The sequence below is a fragment of the Egretta garzetta genome, unplaced genomic scaffold (assembly GCF_000687185.1).
Source record: "Egretta garzetta isolate BGI_Z169 unplaced genomic scaffold, ASM68718v1 scaffold5, whole genome shotgun sequence".
In the NCBI taxonomy this organism is placed as follows: domain Eukaryota; kingdom Metazoa; phylum Chordata; class Aves; order Pelecaniformes; family Ardeidae; genus Egretta; species Egretta garzetta.
The window spans coordinates 141,122-159,992 of NW_009259707.1; the positions used below are offsets into that span (position 1 = coordinate 141,122).

At 36.8% G+C, this 18,871-nt stretch overlaps 1 protein-coding gene across 2 annotated transcripts in view; it reads left to right on the forward strand.

The window, feature by feature from the left end:
* TFDP1 (transcription factor Dp-1) overlaps positions 1–18,256 on the forward strand; it is a 47,565-nt gene extending 29,309 nt beyond the window's left edge. Inside the window, exons 3-11 of one of the 2 annotated variants that reach the window (XM_009638912.2) lie at positions 1,501–1,607; positions 5,742–5,863; positions 7,154–7,319; positions 7,517–7,660; positions 10,777–10,845; positions 12,167–12,318; positions 13,090–13,256; positions 13,869–13,950; positions 16,955–18,256. In XM_009638912.2, the coding sequence (XP_009637207.1) occupies positions 1,501–1,607; positions 5,742–5,863; positions 7,154–7,319; positions 7,517–7,660; positions 10,777–10,845; positions 12,167–12,318; positions 13,090–13,256; positions 13,869–13,950; positions 16,955–17,102 (1,157 nt within the window). In that variant the 3' untranslated portion in view covers positions 17,103–18,256. Of the gene's footprint in view, positions 1–1,500; positions 1,608–5,741; positions 5,864–7,153; positions 7,320–7,513; positions 7,661–10,776; positions 10,846–12,166; positions 12,319–13,089; positions 13,257–13,868; positions 13,951–16,954 lie in introns of both variants that reach the window. The other variant, XM_009638911.2, reaches the window with a different exon arrangement.
* The last annotated feature ends 615 nt before the right edge of the window (positions 18,257–18,871 follow it).

Genomic DNA, 18,871 nt, shown 5'->3' on the forward strand with positions numbered 1-18,871 from the left:
TTACAACTCTTATTTTATACTGGAGATATTTCCGATTGCTTTGTTGTTTTTAAAGCAATGAGGAGGAAGTTAAAAAAAAGGCATGTTGACCTCCAGGAAGCTGAGAAGAAGATACACAAGCGCTAATAGCCAGGGTAGTTTATTTCGCTTTACTACATTCTGTGGAGAGGAAGAACACACACAAACCAGGCCGTGATGGTGATGGGTGTACTTGAAGGAACAGGAAGGCATAACAGACTTATGTTACGAACTAGATAGCTGCTGACTTTCTGAAAGATCACTGGGAAGTTGGTTAATAATGGAAGAATGACAGGCTACTGCATCCTATTCAAATTTGGGGGACTGAGAATAGGTTTTTGTGTGAAGCTATCAGTTTGGCATGGTGTAGTAATAGCAGCTAGGAAATACAAGCCTTCTGGAAAGCAAGGGCTTAAACAAGATTTGAGTTGTCCCCAACTTTCTGCAGACTGCCTGAATGCATAAGGATGCGAGGCATCAAGGAATTGTTAGGGCCCTTCCTCATACAACTGTTGTAAAAATGCTTACCTATTGCTTTTGTATTGGATAATGGGAAAAAGAAAGGAAGAGGAATGGGAATTCTGCCAAGTCCTTCTGGCCCCATTGGCCGCTCTAAAAGTGATCTGAGGAAAAGAACTGCTAAACCTCTCAGCCAAAGCTGACAACCAAATGACAGATGTTTCAGCAAAATAAATGTCTCTGGTATCTTAAGACTTGTTTGTCCCATTCTCTTGCCGTAGTCTGTCTTTGCTTCTTTTCTGTTTGCTTTCTTTTCTTTTTTAAACTATGGCATGAAGCATCAAATTGCTGGCTTGGTATTTTTGTAATTGAATGTTTGTTTTACGTTGCTTAGCTATCAATGGTGATTGTGGATGGCTTATGAACAGCAAGAGAGCAGCTTTCCCTGCAGGGGTGGTCTACTGTGTTGCGTGTATTTTGCTCAAATGTTGGATTCTTGAAGACTTCTGTTCTTTAATTCCCTGCCTTCAGCTGGGGAGGGGCACTTAGAGGAAAGTTGGGAATATTCTCTTAGAAAGGCCTGTGCTAAACAAATTTTATCTTCCGTAGGCCAGCATGCCTCAGAAGGGTATGTCATATGCTGAGGCATTGACATTTTTAGGTGGTGCAGGAAAAGATTTCAAAAGCCACAAAGGACGGGGGTAGAAGAGGAGGGGATTATGCTTTCAGTCAGATACCCATTACCTCTATTACTCTGTTCTGAGAGTAAAACTGGAATACAAGGAATTAAGATATGTTCATGCTAGATCACTGACCTGTTAGGTTATGTAGGAGAAAGTTTGAGAGAACATTATGATGAACTTGATTTATTTTTTGCTTCAAATGCATAAATGCTATATTTATATTGACTATGCAGTTCAGAGCTAGTTTCTATTAATACGCATTGGTAGTACAGATGAAACTGAAATTGTTAAAATAATACAATGTGGCTGATCTGAAGCTATCTACTTGTATTTGTTTTAGGGGTTGTTTCTCTATTGGCTGTTCATCCTTCTACAGTAAATACGCTTGGAAAACAGCTCCTGCCAAAAACATTCGGACAGTCTAATGTCAACATTGCACAACAAGTGGTAAGAAGACTGCTTGCTTTTTTTTTTTTTTACTGCTTGTACTATTGCTTACACATACTGTAAATCTGACTTGTAGCTTGATAGTTGATATCACTTGTCATGGGCAGATAGTCTAAGCGTCTTTCTAATTTTAATAGACTTAAGTTAAAAAAAAAAAGTTTTGCATAAAGAAATGCAAAGCAGACACCTGAATATTCAGGTGGCTTTATCTTTTGCTAGTCTTGCCACACAAAATCAGTGGCTCTTTCAGATTCTGCTTTGAAGTCTGGCATAGGGAAATGTAAATTAAGTCCATTAGCACATTTTTATTGAGATTGAAGTTAGGTGGAACAAAATTGGATACAGAGATACTTTTCTTAGTGCTTAATTTAGATATCCTTTTGCTTAAATACCTATTGTGAGCTTTGTGTGAGAAGTACCTGAAATTAGAGGTTTCAACGAATATCATAATGCAATAGATGATACATAGGTTATGAGACGTCATTTTTATACTGATCAAAATTAAAATTTGGTTGTCTGAAAAGAGTTGGTCTCAATTCATCTTCTGGAAAGCAACTGTAATGTGTAAACAACTGAAATGGAATGTCTTATATTTGGGTTTCTTCTTGATAGGAAAGCAGTTTCCCATCTGCCTCTCCCAACTGTAAGCTCTAAGGAGTGTTTTGTAATTGAGGATGCCTGAATCTATAAACTGTACAGCTTCAACTGGACAGATGTAGTGCAGGTCATTCACTGTGCTGTGTTTCCGGCAGCAGCGGTGAATTAACTACTTCCAGCAGCCTCTTGGAAGTTAAGAGTGTAGCGCAATGAGTTTAACTGAATTAAATTGCTCCTTCAGAAGGAGGTGTTTTATCCATAAATTTCCAAACAAGGAAGTTCAGAGTAGTTAGGCATTCCTTTCATTTAAGTTTAATTTAATATCAGTAACCAGCAGTAGGAGGAGGATGTTTTAACTATAGATCATAGGCAGTAGGCACAGAAGGGGACCCTTCTGGGCATGACTGTGAGACTGCGTACCTACCCGAGTTTAGTGTTGAAAATGGAATGTTCTTTCAGGTAACTTACAAAATCTTTTCTTAAAGTACCAAAACCAGGGGCTAATAATGAAATTACAAATCATCTGATGCTTTTTAGAACCTTCAATAGTAAGTACATTAATGTTTACAACAATGTTTATATATGCATAAAATAAATTTCTTGCATCACAAGTTTAAATTTACAGATCCTCAGCTGTATTATCTATGATTATATGGTAACATTATTAAAAAAATAACAATTCCAAAATAATAACTACTCTTAAAGTGGTTTTGTTAGTGTGATTACTGTGGCAAATGTACATTTGCAACCATAATTTTTTCAGCACTTCAAGTCTTACCCTGAACATACTAGCATTGGGTTTTTTTTGTGAAAGAAGGGGCCCATATCAGCATATTTGTATTGGCTGTTAATCTGTACAAAATTAGGTGCTTAGTTGTATGTTGTTAAAGAAGAGATGGAGGTTTTGTTTTCTGTATATATAGAGAAAGAAATCTTGGGTAAATTTCTGTTGCCTTTATACTTCTGAAGGGGTTAGCAAGAACTATTTAAAAAAATACCTATAGAACCCTGAAAATTTACACAAGATAAATTTTCTGTCCATGTACAAAATCTTCTTGAGAAGAGAGTTGAGGAGTTGGCTTGTGACCCTGCTCAACTTTCTAACCATTGAATGGTAAAACCAGGTTTTTAATACTTAAGTACTTAATTTTCTGAGCTTGTGTTCTTTGTTGAGGTAGTCTGATTTCTTTTTCTTAATACTGTCCCCATGTAAGTTTTTTCTGTTGAGTACAGTGAAGTGGAGTGTGAGGGCTGTCTTGCTGTTTTCTCCGTTGTCCTGATCTTATTTGTTATCAAGGAGCTAAACTGTAATCTTGTTCTCTTTTGAAATCAGGAAACTTAAGAGAAACAGCAGGCACTTCTTTTTCTACTTTTGCTTCCCCCTTCCTCCCAGTCCCTCTGTTTTCTCTAAACCCACCCTCTAATTCTGTCTGTAAGCCTTCATTTTAGGATGTTGCCAGTGACTTGATACTGCTTAACTCTGTTCATTCATGCTCTTTTCATTCAAAGTCATGGTTGTTTATGAACTTGTGAGTGAAAGTTAGGGGTGTTAACATTTGTATTAAGGAGCCAATAATACTAAGTAATTCCTTAGAAGATTCTGAAACTCTTCCTGAATAGTGATATATTAATGCATATAATTGTCTAGTTTGCAGACTTCTGTGAGTTAGAATGGCAGTGCGGAGCAGGTTTTGAATGTATTAAATGGACTTCACTTTTCCACTCAAGAAATGAGCCTGTGAATTTGTACATGCTTCCATTTATTCCCTTGCATTGCTGAGTACTTCAAGACACTGAGCACAGTAGATGTCCAGGGTTTGCTGCTGCCAAATGGTTTGTTTTTCTCCCAGCTGCAATTCCACCCACTCCCCTGTATTGGCTTGGCTGTCATCTTAGCACAATCATACAAATTCTAGATGTGGCACGAGGGTGATGGTGGGGCTGCTTGTGGAATTAGGAAGCTAGAGTGGGACCCTCTAATTTAGCCTCTGTGAGCAAGATGTTGAGTCATCTCTTCCAGTCCTCTGTAACTGCATCCTCAGAAATAAAAACTGGCTAACAGCTTTCATCTGTTCTCTGTATTGTCTGCATTACTTGAATAGCACACGGGTGGTTTTTTGCAGACTTTTGAGACATTTGGTGAACCAGACCAGTCAATAGCAGAACTGACAGTGGTTTTTTTCATAGGGAGAAAGCGAGCTGTGTGTTCACGTGTCCTGTGCCTGTTCGGCATCCCTCACCCTCATTCTGTTTCCCACAATCTGAAGTTATGAAAAGTAGTAGAGAAGATTCGTTGACTTTCCATAAGAATTAGAAACATTTGAGTATGGAACAAAGCTACTGGAAAGGGGATGAGGACCTAAGATTTTCCATCTGTCAGAAGCGGGTGTAAGAAACTCATATGTTAACTACTCAGAGAGGTGGCATAGTATAGAGAGACAGTATTTGGGAAAAAACGCAGCTATTTGTCCTTCCAAGCAGCTGAAATCACAACCTTCTAACAGTCACTGTAGACTACCTTTTGCATTCTACATTTAAAGGTTATTCAAATTTCGGTTCATTTTAACTTTCATGCTTCATTTTTCATTTGGGGTTTTCAAATTTTCGCTTTTACTCCTGTTGAGGCTAAATTATTGAAGCTAGCCTGAGGAAGGAACTTAAAATTTTGTTGGTGAGGATCAATGGGGCTGCAGGAAAATATCAGCTAGTTTCACAGATGAGGAGGGCATAGCTCTGTGCTAATATATGTATTACTCACGATCAAATCAGCACATCTTCAGGACTACTTACCTTCAAGCTGGAAGACTGTGATCAGCTGAGCGTGTGCTCATAAGATGTTCAAAATGGAGTGGTTTTGCCTAAACTGGTCTCACTCACTGCAGTGATAAAGTTCGCCCTTACTCTTCCTCACCTCTAACAAAGTTGTATTTTGGGTTTGACTCTGTAGTGATAGAGACTGACTGCAGGAGAGAATTTGGCCTTTCTTGCAACAGCTCTGCGTTTTCTCACTGCTTTTAGTGATTTTCAGATCTTCTTTCATATATTCATGTTTAAACTAATTTACTGCAACTTGTTTATACATAGTCTGGTAGGGGTTGGGTTTTCCCCACCTTTTTTCCCTTTTGGAGGAAGAGGGCATGCATGTATTGATCTTGTCTAAGTTAGTGTTGAACAGTGTTAAGAAATCCAGCAAGCATGAAAAGCTCCTTTTAAAATGTTTAAGAATTAGTACGGTTTAAGAAATGTACATTTAAGAATAGTACAGTTGGACTCGATCTTAAACGTCTTTTCCAACCAAATGATTCTATGATAAGAAGGATAAAACATAAGTGCTCGTTACTTAGGGAGTGCTCTAACTATATAATCTGTAGCCTGGAAGTTTTTGTGCTAGTGTGTATAAATTCAATGCAGCTAATAAAAGCAGGTAGGAAAAAAGTATTAAGAATTGTTTGGATAATGCATCACTTGGATCATGCAGCATATGAATATCTTGGAATATTTATGATCATTTTCCATATTATTTTATCTTTACTGTAGGTTATTGGTACACCTCAGAGACCTTCAACGCAAAATACTATCCTGGTAGGAAGCCCACATACACCTAACACACATTTTGTATCACAGAACCAGACTGCAGATTCTTCACCGTGGTCTGCTGGGTGAGCAAAATTAAAGTTAACAAAGGATTAATGCATTTTTTGGAACTTTTATTCTAAATGTTCACTGTGATACTGTATGTACTATTCAGACTAGCACCATGAGAGAGACAGTCTGTTTACCTTTCCATCAAGAGCACTTCAACATTAAAGTATATTGTATTAACATCAGGAGTAGTCAGACAAAGAATGAATACCACCTCATTTGTTGTAAAAGGAACTAGAATATTTAGGGTAAACTCTGACAGATGTTCTCACATTACTTAAATTTGGAGAATTTAGCTCCTAAAAGGATACAGGAATTCATCTGATTGATTCAATTTTTAATTTGGCATTTCTATTTTGTTGGTGTATTTCCGAAAAAATACAGTACGTTTCAGATTGAACAAGTATATCCTGAAGTATAATTTGAAATAAGAATGTAGTCCTTATTGAGAAAAAGTATTAGATACAATGAATGCATTCTTTTGGTGTCTTTTCTCATGCAAACTTGTTTTTAAGGCTCTCTTGTTAAATGTAGTTGCTTTAAGACTAAATTTATCATCAGTATCTTGTTACACATAAACAGATTTCTGCTTTGGAATTATACAGTGAAATGAAATGTAGAGAATCGAGAGGTTCCATTGCTGATACTAATTTTGTTGATACTTGCTTTTTCCCTCAAGTTACAAGGAACTTTTTAGTTAAAAGATATTTAGAAAACTTTGTTATACTTCTTGTGTCTTGTAACTTTGAAGTTTTCATAGCAACTTCACATACTGTATAACTTCAAATCTGTGTTTTAGTAGTAGTGTAATGTTTAGTGAGTTCAACCAATATCAGAATTTGTCTGTTCAATCAGTATCAGACTTACATAGAAAATACTCCATCAATCTATTTTTTTGTGGTCAAAGTAGATGGGCTACTTAAATTAAAAAAAAAAAAAAGTTCTCCTGTAATTCACTTTTTATGTTTTAGCATTTATCCCCCTATCCTTTCTTGTCCTGAAGATTGGAAAGTTTTCTTTATTGACTTCTTCAAGGAATATCCCTATTGTTAACTTACCTGCTACTGGAGCTAGCAGAGTTGCCAAAAGAATGAATTTGTACTGTCTTTCAGCATTAAGATATTAGAATCGTTAATTATTGTAAATTGTAGGGGAAAAAATTATCGGAAGAAATGTTGGGAAGGGTTGAGAAGCAGAACAAAAGGGAAGGCTTGGTTTTTTACAGCAGTGTGCCTGTATTTGAAAAAGCGACATTAAATATTCCAAAGTTCAAATCTTCTTAAAATATATATTATACATATATTTAGGAAGCGGAACAAAAAAGGAGAGAAGAATGGCAAGGGTTTACGTCATTTCTCTATGAAGGTTTGTGAGAAGGTACAAAGAAAAGGAACCACCTCATACAATGAGGTGGCAGACGAGTTGGTTGCAGAATTCAGTACCACTGATAATCACATTTCACCAAATGAATCAGTAAGTATATGGGAGGTCAATTACATGTGAACTGAATGGGGGAAGAGAAATTTCTTTTGAGACTTTTGTATTTTTTTCCTACTGCTAAATGAAAGAGTTCAGACATTACCCAAGTTTATCCATTTACTGTAATATATTTATTTTAAAATATTTTTGTCGCAGGTATGTTTTTGATTAATGCACTATGTCTACAGCAGGCTTATGACCAGAAGAATATTAGACGACGTGTCTATGATGCCTTAAATGTCCTTATGGCCATGAACATTATCTCTAAGGAGAAGAAGGAAATCAGATGGATTGGTCTACCTACTAACTCGGCTCAGGAATGTCAGAATTTAGAGGTATATGTACTAGCAAGTTCACAATGCCTTTGTGTTTGAGTAAATGTTTACAGTTTTAATATGTTCTGATACAACATGTGCATGTGATCTTCTGAGATAGCAAAGTGTAATAGCATGGTCCCTTTTGACTTTTTTTTTCTTTTAAAATTCTATTGGTATTTACAGAACACATTTAAACTTCCAGATTACTTAAATACTATTTTTAATTCTTCTGTGTCAAAAGTATAGCTCTGTCATAGCTTTTACAGTATATGTGAAAGGCTTCTGAGTAGAAAGTTAATCAAACTGCAAAATTAACGTGTATTTCCAGCATGGCAGTAGTGGTGCTCAAGAGTCAGGAAGATCATTTTCTCCAGATGCCAGGCAAATAATGCATCTGTGATGCTAGATGTTCTATGTAGATCACCATATATACACATTGCTGCTTCTTTGTTGCTGCAGGTCTTATGTATTTATGGCATTTGTCTTACATGATCATGTCAGACTCATTTACTGCATGGGTAAGAAATGTTTTGTACTGAAAGGCATTCATAAATTCTGGGAGGATTTTTTTTTTTTAGTATCTTGAGATTTGCAGGATAATAGTTATCGAGGTTTACTCAAGTCAATTCACTTTATCAGAATAGAATGAGACTTTGTAGTTATTCTTAAAAAAAGTTTTGGACTCTATCTACAAAGGGCTAATTCTATGGAGATTTTTGTTTGATACTGATAATTGATTTTTCAATTAGTACTGTAATTGCTATCTAGATGAAGAAAATACAGGGTATCCAGTCAATCTGAGTTTTATTTAAATATTTATCATCCCTAATGAAAATTATTAGTTAAGGTGAGAGTGGTAATTGGGGCATAAATAGCAGAGTGAATAGAGAAAGTGAAGTGGTTTGAAGGTGACAGTGCTGTGTTCTGAACAGGGAACCAGCTAGCTGGAGGGATTTTAAAATTAGATCTCTTTGGATCTGTCTCACAAAGTATGTCATTGGCAGTAATGTTGGAGGAAAAGAAAAAGAAGCGTGGCTCATTGAGCTGGGTTTGATGTCATGATTGATAATGTCCTAAAGAAGAGTGGGATAATATTACTACTGAAGTAAAAAAAGCAACTTGGAATGTAATAATGCACAGTAAAGGTTCATGTGTTTAAGATGGGCCCAACAATAACTTAGGATACCAAAGTGAGAACTTGTTAATCAAATGTCACAAGAAGAGGAAAGAGTTCTGTTAACCATTGAGTAATTGAGCCACAAATATAACATAGTCTTTAAAATAGCAAAAATCCTCAGATGTGTTGAGCTTATTTGAGGCAATTGCAGGATTCCTACCTTCCCCATTTTTGCTTCATGAGTATTGTAGCTCCTGTTTCTGCAAACTATTGACATTTAAATTATTAGTGACATTACTTGACAAGTTTAGCAGTAAGATTTTCAATGAGTTTGTGGAGGCTAATGTTCACTTTGTGAGAGTGTCAAGCCTAATAATTTTTTACTATTCCATCTGATACTGCTTAGCTTCACACTTAAACTACTGAAAAATCAAGCCGAATAGTTTATAAGGGAACACAGGAGTTTGAGGATTTCCCCATCAATTATTTAGTATTTTACGTGTTTTTGAACTTGTACTTTGTGTGTAAATTAGAATATTAGATTTGGTAAAATATGTCCTGATAATGCAAAAAGAGACAGTGTGGGGCAATTAATAAGGTCTGTATATTGAAGTAATATGGAAAGCAATGTAGAGGTGGATACAGTATCCTTCTATTTAATAGCCCTCAATTAATTTTTCTTCCACAAAGTTTTACTTTGTACAAAGTTTGCTTTTAATACTGAGTCATTTGTGACAGTGGGTTTCAGGTGCATTAGAAACTTCTTATGAAATACCTTCTGTTTGGTTTTCAACATACTATATTTAGTTGATATGCTCTGGGGTTTTGGGGGTTTGGTTTATTTTTTTGTTTGGGTTTTTTTTTGGATTGGAAGTGATGGGCATCCCTTACTCACTTTCTCCATCCTATTCATGGTTTTATAGATATCTCCCATGTTCTCCCCCATTACTTCATTCTTCTTTCTGTAGAGTCCTAGTTTATTCATTATTCCTTTGTACAGAACCTGTTCTGTACTTGTTCATTGCTCTTTTTGTATGGTCTTTTTGAAATAGGAACACCAGACTTAAAGAATTCAAGATGTAAATGTTCTGGTTCATACACTGATGTAGTGATAATTTCTCTTTTGTTCTCTGTTCATTGCCTAATAATTCAAATTTTTGGCTGCTGTGGTGTACTGAGCTGACAGGTTTTGTAGATACTGTAATTTAAGATCTCTACTGAATGCTATTTTATTTCTAAAATATGCATGGATGGGATTATGTTTTCTCACCGGCACCACATTACATTTACCAAAAATAATCTTGATGATGTAATCACTCAATGCTACAAGACACTTTGAGTATACTTTATTTATTACGAGCTCTCTTTTTACTATGCCAGGTGACCTGGCATTGTCAGAAAATTCTGTCACCTTGCTGTGCATCCCCTTAGTCTGATCCTCTCTAATTTGAGTAACAGTCTGTAAATTAAGTCCTTGTGGGTATCTGCTGGTGAGGTTCCTCCACTGAGAAAGCTGTTTATTTCCTACCATTTTGTCTTCTATCTTTTGTGTTATTATTTAGTATTTATTTAATACTGTGAGGACTTAACCTTGGGCTCTATTGCAGTTTCATTTCTTTAACCATCTTCGATGGATCTTCTCCAATACCTCCAATGTCAGTACACTACATTGAGTGGATCCTTCTGATCTACATGCTCTTTGCCTCCTTGAGAGAATTTGGATAATTCTTTGGGGCATAACTTTTGTTTGCAAAGACTTTTTTACCCTCTCCTCTCCCTGATATATTGTACTTTATTCCCCAGTATTCTAATTCTGTTCTTTGTTAAGAGTTTCCATCGATAGTACTGATCTGAGTCTTGATAGTAGGATCTCTAGATTATCTGCAGAACCTTAGTGATTGACATCATATGTCCTACCTCCAGTTCTCTCGTACTGAAATGATTTTAAGGGGAGAAGATGTTGATATAAAACACTACTTAAAACCAACAAACTAACCAATCCTTTTTCTCTCTTAAGGTGGAGAAACAGAGAAGACTTGAAAGAATAAAGCAAAAACAGTCTCAACTACAAGAACTCATTCTACAGGTACAGTCAAGGTACTCTTGTCTATAGGGCAAGGTAACATATCTGTATTCCTGTTGTTTTATCCCAGTGAGGGATGGGAAACTTCTAGGAAGACTAGAAGTGAATTTCAGGGTAAGGTGTATGCAGTTTTAGTTTAGCTGGGACCGTGCTGTTGGACGTTGCTGCTGGAAAGCCAGCAACCTTCCATGAGTTATGATGAATTTTTTTGCAGTTTCAAGTGTGTTTAAACAGAAGCTGTAATTCATACTGTAGCCTGTGAATTTTCCAGTTCAGTTCTTATATCTAGAAAGTTTTTCTGTGTTAAGAGTCTATAGATAAAATTGTGTGACTGTAGAGGTCATCTCTCATAATGCTCTGTGTCTTGCCTTTCTGGGGTGTTGCTGCCCCTGCTGTATAAATGGCCTAACTGCTGTGAAACAGTTGCTGAACTCCCAGATTTCCCCTAGTACACTGGGGGAAGCAGTAGTCCATCCCCTAAGTCACTGTGCTGCTGGTTCACTGGAATATATCCCTTAGTAGTTGCATTACCTACACAGTAGGAATGAGAATCTCAGGGAGGGTATGCAGAATGAAAGTACAGGCTGTTGTGGGACAGCAGTCTGAACAGTTGTCTGATTTTTATCAGCCTCTGTGTTGGCTTTGGATTTTGTTTTTAATTCCTGTTCGTTTAATTTGATTCCATGACCAGAAAAATACTGTTTCTTAGTTTGGTGACTTACTGTAAGATTTATAACTTGGAGTTTCAATAGGTAACTTGAGTTTTTAGTTCTTCCAATTGCTAATCTTTAAAATGCAAGCATTCCATTCTAAAAAGCAGGTTTGGTAAGATGTGAGAGTAAAGTCACTAATCTTAGCTGAGTAATTCAGAAACCTAATGTCAGACATTCAAATCCCAAATGTTAATGTTTTTTAGCATATGATTTTAGCAAAAATACAGTATTAATCATTCCAACTGTTCTTGTGGAGTGCAGTACCTAGCAGGGAAGAGTAAACAGTGGAAATAGGGTGCTATATGAAAATTCCTTTTTCCAATCATTGTTATCTCTTCATTCTGTCAAGGATCTGTCCAAGGAACTGTCTTGATGTAGTTATCAAAATGTGCATTTTTCTTCTCAATTAAGTTTTACTGTGTTGTATTTTTCAATACTATCATTTCTGTTTCTTCTTGCATCTTAACGTGCAGGAATATGGTGAACGCTCTCTGTCCTTTTCTGCATTTACTTACTGCAGCCCTTGCTGGTATTCTGTATCTGAAGGATTTTGTTGTTAACAGTATTTTAAAGGTGTAATTCATACTTCATACCACTACTGCTTTTTCTAGCAAATTGCCTTCAAGAACCTGGTTCAACGAAACCGTCAAGCAGAACAACAGGCAAATCGACCGCCACCCTCCAATTCTGTCATCCATTTGCCATTTATCATTGTGAACACCAGCAAGAAGACAGTGATTGACTGCAGTATTTCAAATGACAAGTGGGTTAAAGTTTTCTCTCCGGCTTTTGGTACAGCTGTGAGTTTTATGTCCATGCTAAAGTGTTCATCTAGACTTCTAAAAAATGAAATACAAATAAATTTAATTGTGCCTTTTGTAGATTGAGAACATGCATTTCAGACAGGTAAAACTTAGTCATGTTGAATAGAAACAGAGTTTTATAGAGCTTTTTAATAAATAGAACAATTGCATTCACATTTAATAACTTATTTAAGACTTACTATCTAGAGATGTTAGAAGCAAAGTAAGGCAGCTCTGCTGAAGTTTGATATAACACTTTACCAAGTAGTGTTTTCCTTTGGCTTTAACATGATGAAATGCAGCCAGCAGAATTAAAAATGGATTTTGCTTTCAGAACTGCTGTTCTCTACTTTTGGTTCAAAAAGGTACGTTTTTCATCTCCTAAATAAAAGCCGAATGTAGCAGTGGTTTCTACTTGCACTATTAGCTTACTAGAAGAGCCTAAAAACATGAGAAAAATTACACAGTAGACAGAGGAATGGGATTAAAAAAAAATAGCAAACATGCAAAATGTTTAAAACTCTGTATCTGTTAAACCTGTTAATGATTTATATAGTGTGTATAATTACAGTTTTAGTTGCTTGCTATCAATATGTAAACCTTGAAAAATTTCATTGCTTAATGTGATGTGTCACTAACATTGTGCTAAGCTTTTGAAATGCTGCAATTCCTGAAACTGGAAAGGTAGTTAAAGTAATTGAAACTTAATTGAGACTTTTTTTCCTCTCCAGGTTTGAATATCTATTTAATTTTGACAATACTTTTGAAATTCATGATGATATAGAAGTACTAAAACGAATGGGAATGGCTTGTGGGCTAGAATCTGGAAGCTGTTCAGCAGAGGACCTAAAAATTGCAAGGAGTTTGGTTCCTAAAGCTCTGGAACCGTATGTGACAGGTTAGTTACTCCAAGAAGGGTTGTTTTGTTTTCCTCCTTAATATGGGACTCAAGGAAAAAAAACGCAAAAATACCTAAGATCAGTTAATTTCCACTGGTATGTAATGAAGATTTCTAACAAGTTCTCAAATATATATGCTTTTTAGTATACCTTGGGGATTGAAATAACATAGCAATTTGTAGAGAATGAGCTATTGCTCTTCACAGAACCACGTTTTGCATTATACCACACAAGCAGATCTGTGCAGTGTGTAATTCTTTTAAGAGGACAGTGTTTGTAGTTGATTGACCTGCAAAGGCAAAAGGGAGTAAGTCCAAGCATGGTCATGGCTTCGTTTTACATTGTTTTTCCATTCTTGTTATGTAAGAATACTGAAGACATCTGACTTGCTCACTTCAAAAGAAAACGTTTTTGTAATGTATTTTGAAATTTTGCTGTTGCACTAGCTTCTTGTTTTTTAATTATGCTATTTTGGATATAGTACCATCAGTATGTTTTGTTGTTTTGGTTGCAAGACCCCTTTTCTGGACTTCAAAAAGATTAAGCATTTCCACTGGATTAGATGAGTGTGTTTTGAAGTATTCTTGAAATACGTATTCTTCGTTTTACAGAAATGGCTCAGGGATCAATCAGCAGTGTATATGTCACATCTTCGTCAGGTTCTGCATCAAATGGCACAAGATTTTCAGCCAGGTGAGATGAAATTATCAGTTAGCTTTTAAAAATCTGTGATCAACAAAGAAGCTTAATTAGAGATTAAATGAAAGAAGCACTGTTTTCATTAAATGTAGTGAGGATATATGCTTAAGTTTATTCTCAGACATTGCTTTTACTTGAGTAGTGGTGGTTCTTACCAGTGTAGTTAAAGACATCTTTTCCTGTACAGTGGAAAAGAAATTGATCATACTGGTGTTAATCTTGAATGTATTGGTTTTGTTTAGGTTTGTGTTTGTGACAAGAAAACAGATACTTCCCTAAAGATTTAATGTGGGCAAGATTCTCCTTTGGTCATCAGTGTCTAACTTAAAAAAAGGTTTTGGTCTTTTGGTTTTAAACAGCATCAAAAGCTGGTAGAGTGGTAAACTATAACTTGTATTTAACTTTGTGTGGACATATGTAATTTCTGAACGTAACTATTATTTTTCTCTTGCTGTATAAGACACTTTTCCTTATGTCGTCACTACTTGCTAATTTCTTGCTGTTGCATTAATCAAAAAGATGTCCTTCTGTGAGCTCTATTAAGTTGTAAAATGAGTCAAATGTCATTGAAATTTTTAACATTGTTAACAAATACTCGAATTGAGCAAGCTGATTTGCTGAACAAATTATCTACAAAAGTGTTTGTTTTCTACCAGTTGTTTCTGTTGTGTACAGAAACTTAGCCTAATCTGAAAAGTTAGTTAAATTTGTGTTGTACGTATAATGCAAATAATCCAATCTGGGCAATTTTAGAATTGCAGAATGGTTTGGGTTGGAAAGGACCTTGAAAGATCATCTGGTCAACCCCACCTGCCATAGGCAAGGACATCTTTGACTAGATAAGGTTGCTTAAAGCTCCATCCAACCTGACCTTGAACAATTCCAGGGATGGGGCAGCCACAGCTACTCTGGGCAACCTTGTTCCACCATACTCACAGTGAAGAATTTCTTCCTTATATCCAGTCTAAACCTATCCTCTTTCTGTTTAAAACTGTTGCCCCTGTAAAACATTTTTCTCCATATTTCTTACAAGCTCCATTTAAGTACTGAAAGGCTGCAATCAGGTTGCCCCAGAGCCTTCTCTTCTTCAGGCTGAACAACCCCAACTCTTCCCAGCCTTTCTTCTTAGGAAAGGTGTTCCAGCCCTCTGACCGTTTTCATGGCCCTCTTCTGGACCTGCTCTACCAAGTCAACATCTGTCTTGTACTGAGGATCCCAGAGCTGGACACAGTACTCAAAGTGGGGTCTCACGAGAGTGGAGTAGAGAAAGAATCACCTCCCTTGACCTGCTGGCCATGCTGGTTTTGATGCAGCCCAGGATACGGTTGGCTTTCTGGCTGCAAGCGCACATTGCCGGCTCATGTCCAATTTTTCGTCCACCAGTATTCCCAAATCTTTCTCCACAGGGCTGCTCTCAATCCCTTCATACCCCAGTCTGTACTGATACTGGGGATTGCCCTGACCCAGGTGCAGGACCTTGCACTTGGCCTTGTTGAACTTCATGAAGTTCACATGGGCCCACTCCTTAAGCCTGTCAAGGTCCCTCGGGATGGCATCCCTTCCCCCCAGTATCAATCACACCACTCGGCTTGGTGTCATCCACAAAATCCCTGAGGGTGCACTCAATCCCACTGTCATTAATGAAGATACTAAACAGTATTGGGCCTAGTGTGGATCCTTGAGGGACATAACTCGTTACTAGTTTCCATTTGGACACTGAGCTGTTGACTGTAACTCTTTGGTCATAGCCATCCAGCCAATTTCTTATCCATCAAATAAGTCCATCCTTGAAACTCATCTTTCTCCAATTTAGAGGTAAGAATGTTGCGGGGACTGTATCAAAGGCCTTCCAAAAGCCCAGGTGGATTACTTCTGTAGCTCTTCCTTTGCTCATTGATGCATTCACTCCATCATAGAAGGCCACTAGATTAGTGAAACACAATTTGCCTTTGATGAAGCCATGTTGGCTGTCCCTAATCACCTCCCTGTCTTCCATATGCTTCAACTTCCAGGAGGATCTGTTCCATGATTTTCTCAGACAGCAAGGTGAGGCTGGAGAGGACAGGGCAAGTTCTAGATTACTTTGGCCCTTTCCACAACAATGACTGTTCTGTGTCAGAATCACTGGCAAGCTCTGTCGTGTAAATTATTTGGGAAATTGCTATACCATTGAAATTCTTAAGGAAGCCCTAATCTTTAGGACATTTCTTAAGCCATTTGTGTTTAAAGGCAAAAATCCTATACTGATAGGATTTCTTTAGACAAGGAAATACAGCTTTATTCTTCTGAAGACAGTCTTCTCACCAATCTGCCTTCCATCAGAGTTGGAAGGAGGTCCTTCTAAACATTACAGTGTCTAGCTTTCTTTAAAAGGCTAATGCAATTATATTTTAAAAGCATTTCTTCTAAAAAAAAACCCCACCCCTTTTCGTAGATGATAAGCCTACTTGAATGCAAAGCAAAAAAAAAAAAAAAACCAAACAAAGAAACAAAAAAAAAACACCACAAAAAAACCCCCAAAAAACCAAACACTTGAAAGGGAAACAGTTAAGCTCAGAGATCTGCGGGACTAGCACTGGTGAGGAGTGTGGTTTATGCCCCAGCCCATGCCTGCTGCCCAAAAAGGAGAATTCCTGTGGAGAATTCTGGTTTGTGCTAGGGAACTGAAGCTTGAGTGAGAATTCTGCCAACGTATCTTTAGAGAAGCAGAACTTAAATGGTACATAAAATCTGTTTTCACTAAGGTTTCTTCTGTGATAATGAGCATGGTGTTAGTGAAAAAGAGCCCATGTATTTTTAAGACTTCGAAATTTGAATAGGCCACTACTAGCCAGCGGCCCATAGAAAACCAGAGGTTGACTGTGGGTCATCATCTTGGTGAGAAGCGCAAGAACTCCTACCACTTCTGTTTCTTAGGAGATTGGAAAAGGGGAGTGACAAATGATGTTTAATACATCATTAGGCAATGCCAACTGGCCTCTCTTTCTTTTTTTTTCAGTGACTTTTCCAATGGTGGAGATGGGATGTTGGCTACAAGTTCCAATGGATCTCAGTACAGTGGCTCCAGAGTTGAAACACCAGTTTCTTATGTGGGGGATGACGATGACGACGATGATGATTTTAATGAAAACGATGATGACGATTGATGCCCTTTGCTTGTAGACTATTTTTTGTTAAAATTCAGCAAGCTTCAGGAATAAATTGGTCTAGGGAGGAGTGTCTCAAATTACTTTGCCCCGTCCCTCAAGGAGAATATTGGTAAGCAGTTCTGAGTTTAGAAATTGCACCTCTGATAAGCAAACAAGGATTGTTTTACGTAGGGTATTTTTAAATGTGGTGTGGATGTGTGTTTTTGATACCAGTGTGTTAATGCAGAGCCTTTATTTACTCTTGTTTTAGGGGTTTTTGGTTTGTTGGTTGGTTTTTTGTTTGGATTTTTTTTACTTGAAGGAAAATGGATTTTGCCCCAAATGTTCTTGCGAAGTTTGCTAAAGAAAATGTAGACACATCATTGAGAAATAAAATGCTATCCTTCTGTGGAAAATGAATACACTGAATGGCAATTTATTTGGAGTGTATTTTGATTATGCCACTTTTTGAGGGATAGTGAGCTAATGTAGTAGTGTTTTTTTGTTAATCACGCAGTGTCCAAAGAACCAAACAAGAAAGATACGTCCTACTTTTTTACATGTTAAATTCCAGAAATGTTGTTGTGAACTTATTTTCCCTTAAATTATATCTAACATTATGATTCCATCAAGTTTATATACTTTTCACTGTATGTTGGGACATATGAATTACCAAGTTTTTGGCAAATGTTTACTGCCAGTTGGTGCAGCTATATAAAATGTCTTGAAGGTTTGGAATGATTTATTGCTTATGGTAAAATTTGCCTGATTTCTTACAGGCAGACTTTGGAAACTTTTTATTATATAGTTGTTTACATACTTATAAGTCTATCATATAAAGACATGTACTGAAACAAATGTTTGTATTTGTTTCATAAGCATCTTCCTGTAATCTATTATAAAGTTGAAATTAAATATAGAGAATGTTTTAAGTTTTTTAACTCAAAATTTGTCAATCATTTTTAATAGTTCATTTTTATAAAAGGAATTTCAGGGCAGGTGGTAGTCTTTTTAAATTTATTCACATACAATTAACTGCACAAATACTGTCAGCTGCCTATTCTAAGACAGTAGTCTTTTTATTGAAACACAAATAAACTTTTCTGTAATATTTTATGGAATATAAAGAGACTATAATTGTTTTACTTGTTTAACCTTGGCACTGTTAGTTTTTATTAATAAAACGCGCATGGGCATTTTTAACAAGCTCTGTGGTTTTTCTAATTTTAGGGTTATTTTAGAACTTTTCACTTCCTCTCGCCACAAGACCTAGAATTAACTGCCTCAGGATACTGCTTCTGCACTACAGAGGGCCCAGATTTTTTGCTTTGATTTAGTAATTTGTCCTTATAGCTCTTGGTAACTTACGATGCTAAAAGCAGTATCTTACCCTGTATACTCTCTTCTTTCACGTTTCTTGTTGCTCCTCAGAGTGTCAGGCCAATCTTAGTACTCTCGTCCTCAAAAAGGGTCTTCATCTACTTTCTGTATACTTCTACCTTAAATCTTTTTGTTATACCACATCCTCTGCTCTCGCCTGAAAGCACAGGTTACTGAACTGGCTCAGTCACTCTGCAGGCTGCTATCTGCATCAGGATTTGCTGCTTCCACAAACTCCAGGGAGTTGCTGCAAAGACAACTTAGAGCCTAATAACTGCTCCATCTGTTGTAAGGGCTCCTGGATGCGCTTAAACCCTGTGGTAAATACGAAGTGTGTTACGTGTTTTTTCTGTTGAGGGATTATGCCTTGGCAAATCTTGTGTGGTCAGGGGTTGTGGGTGCTTACT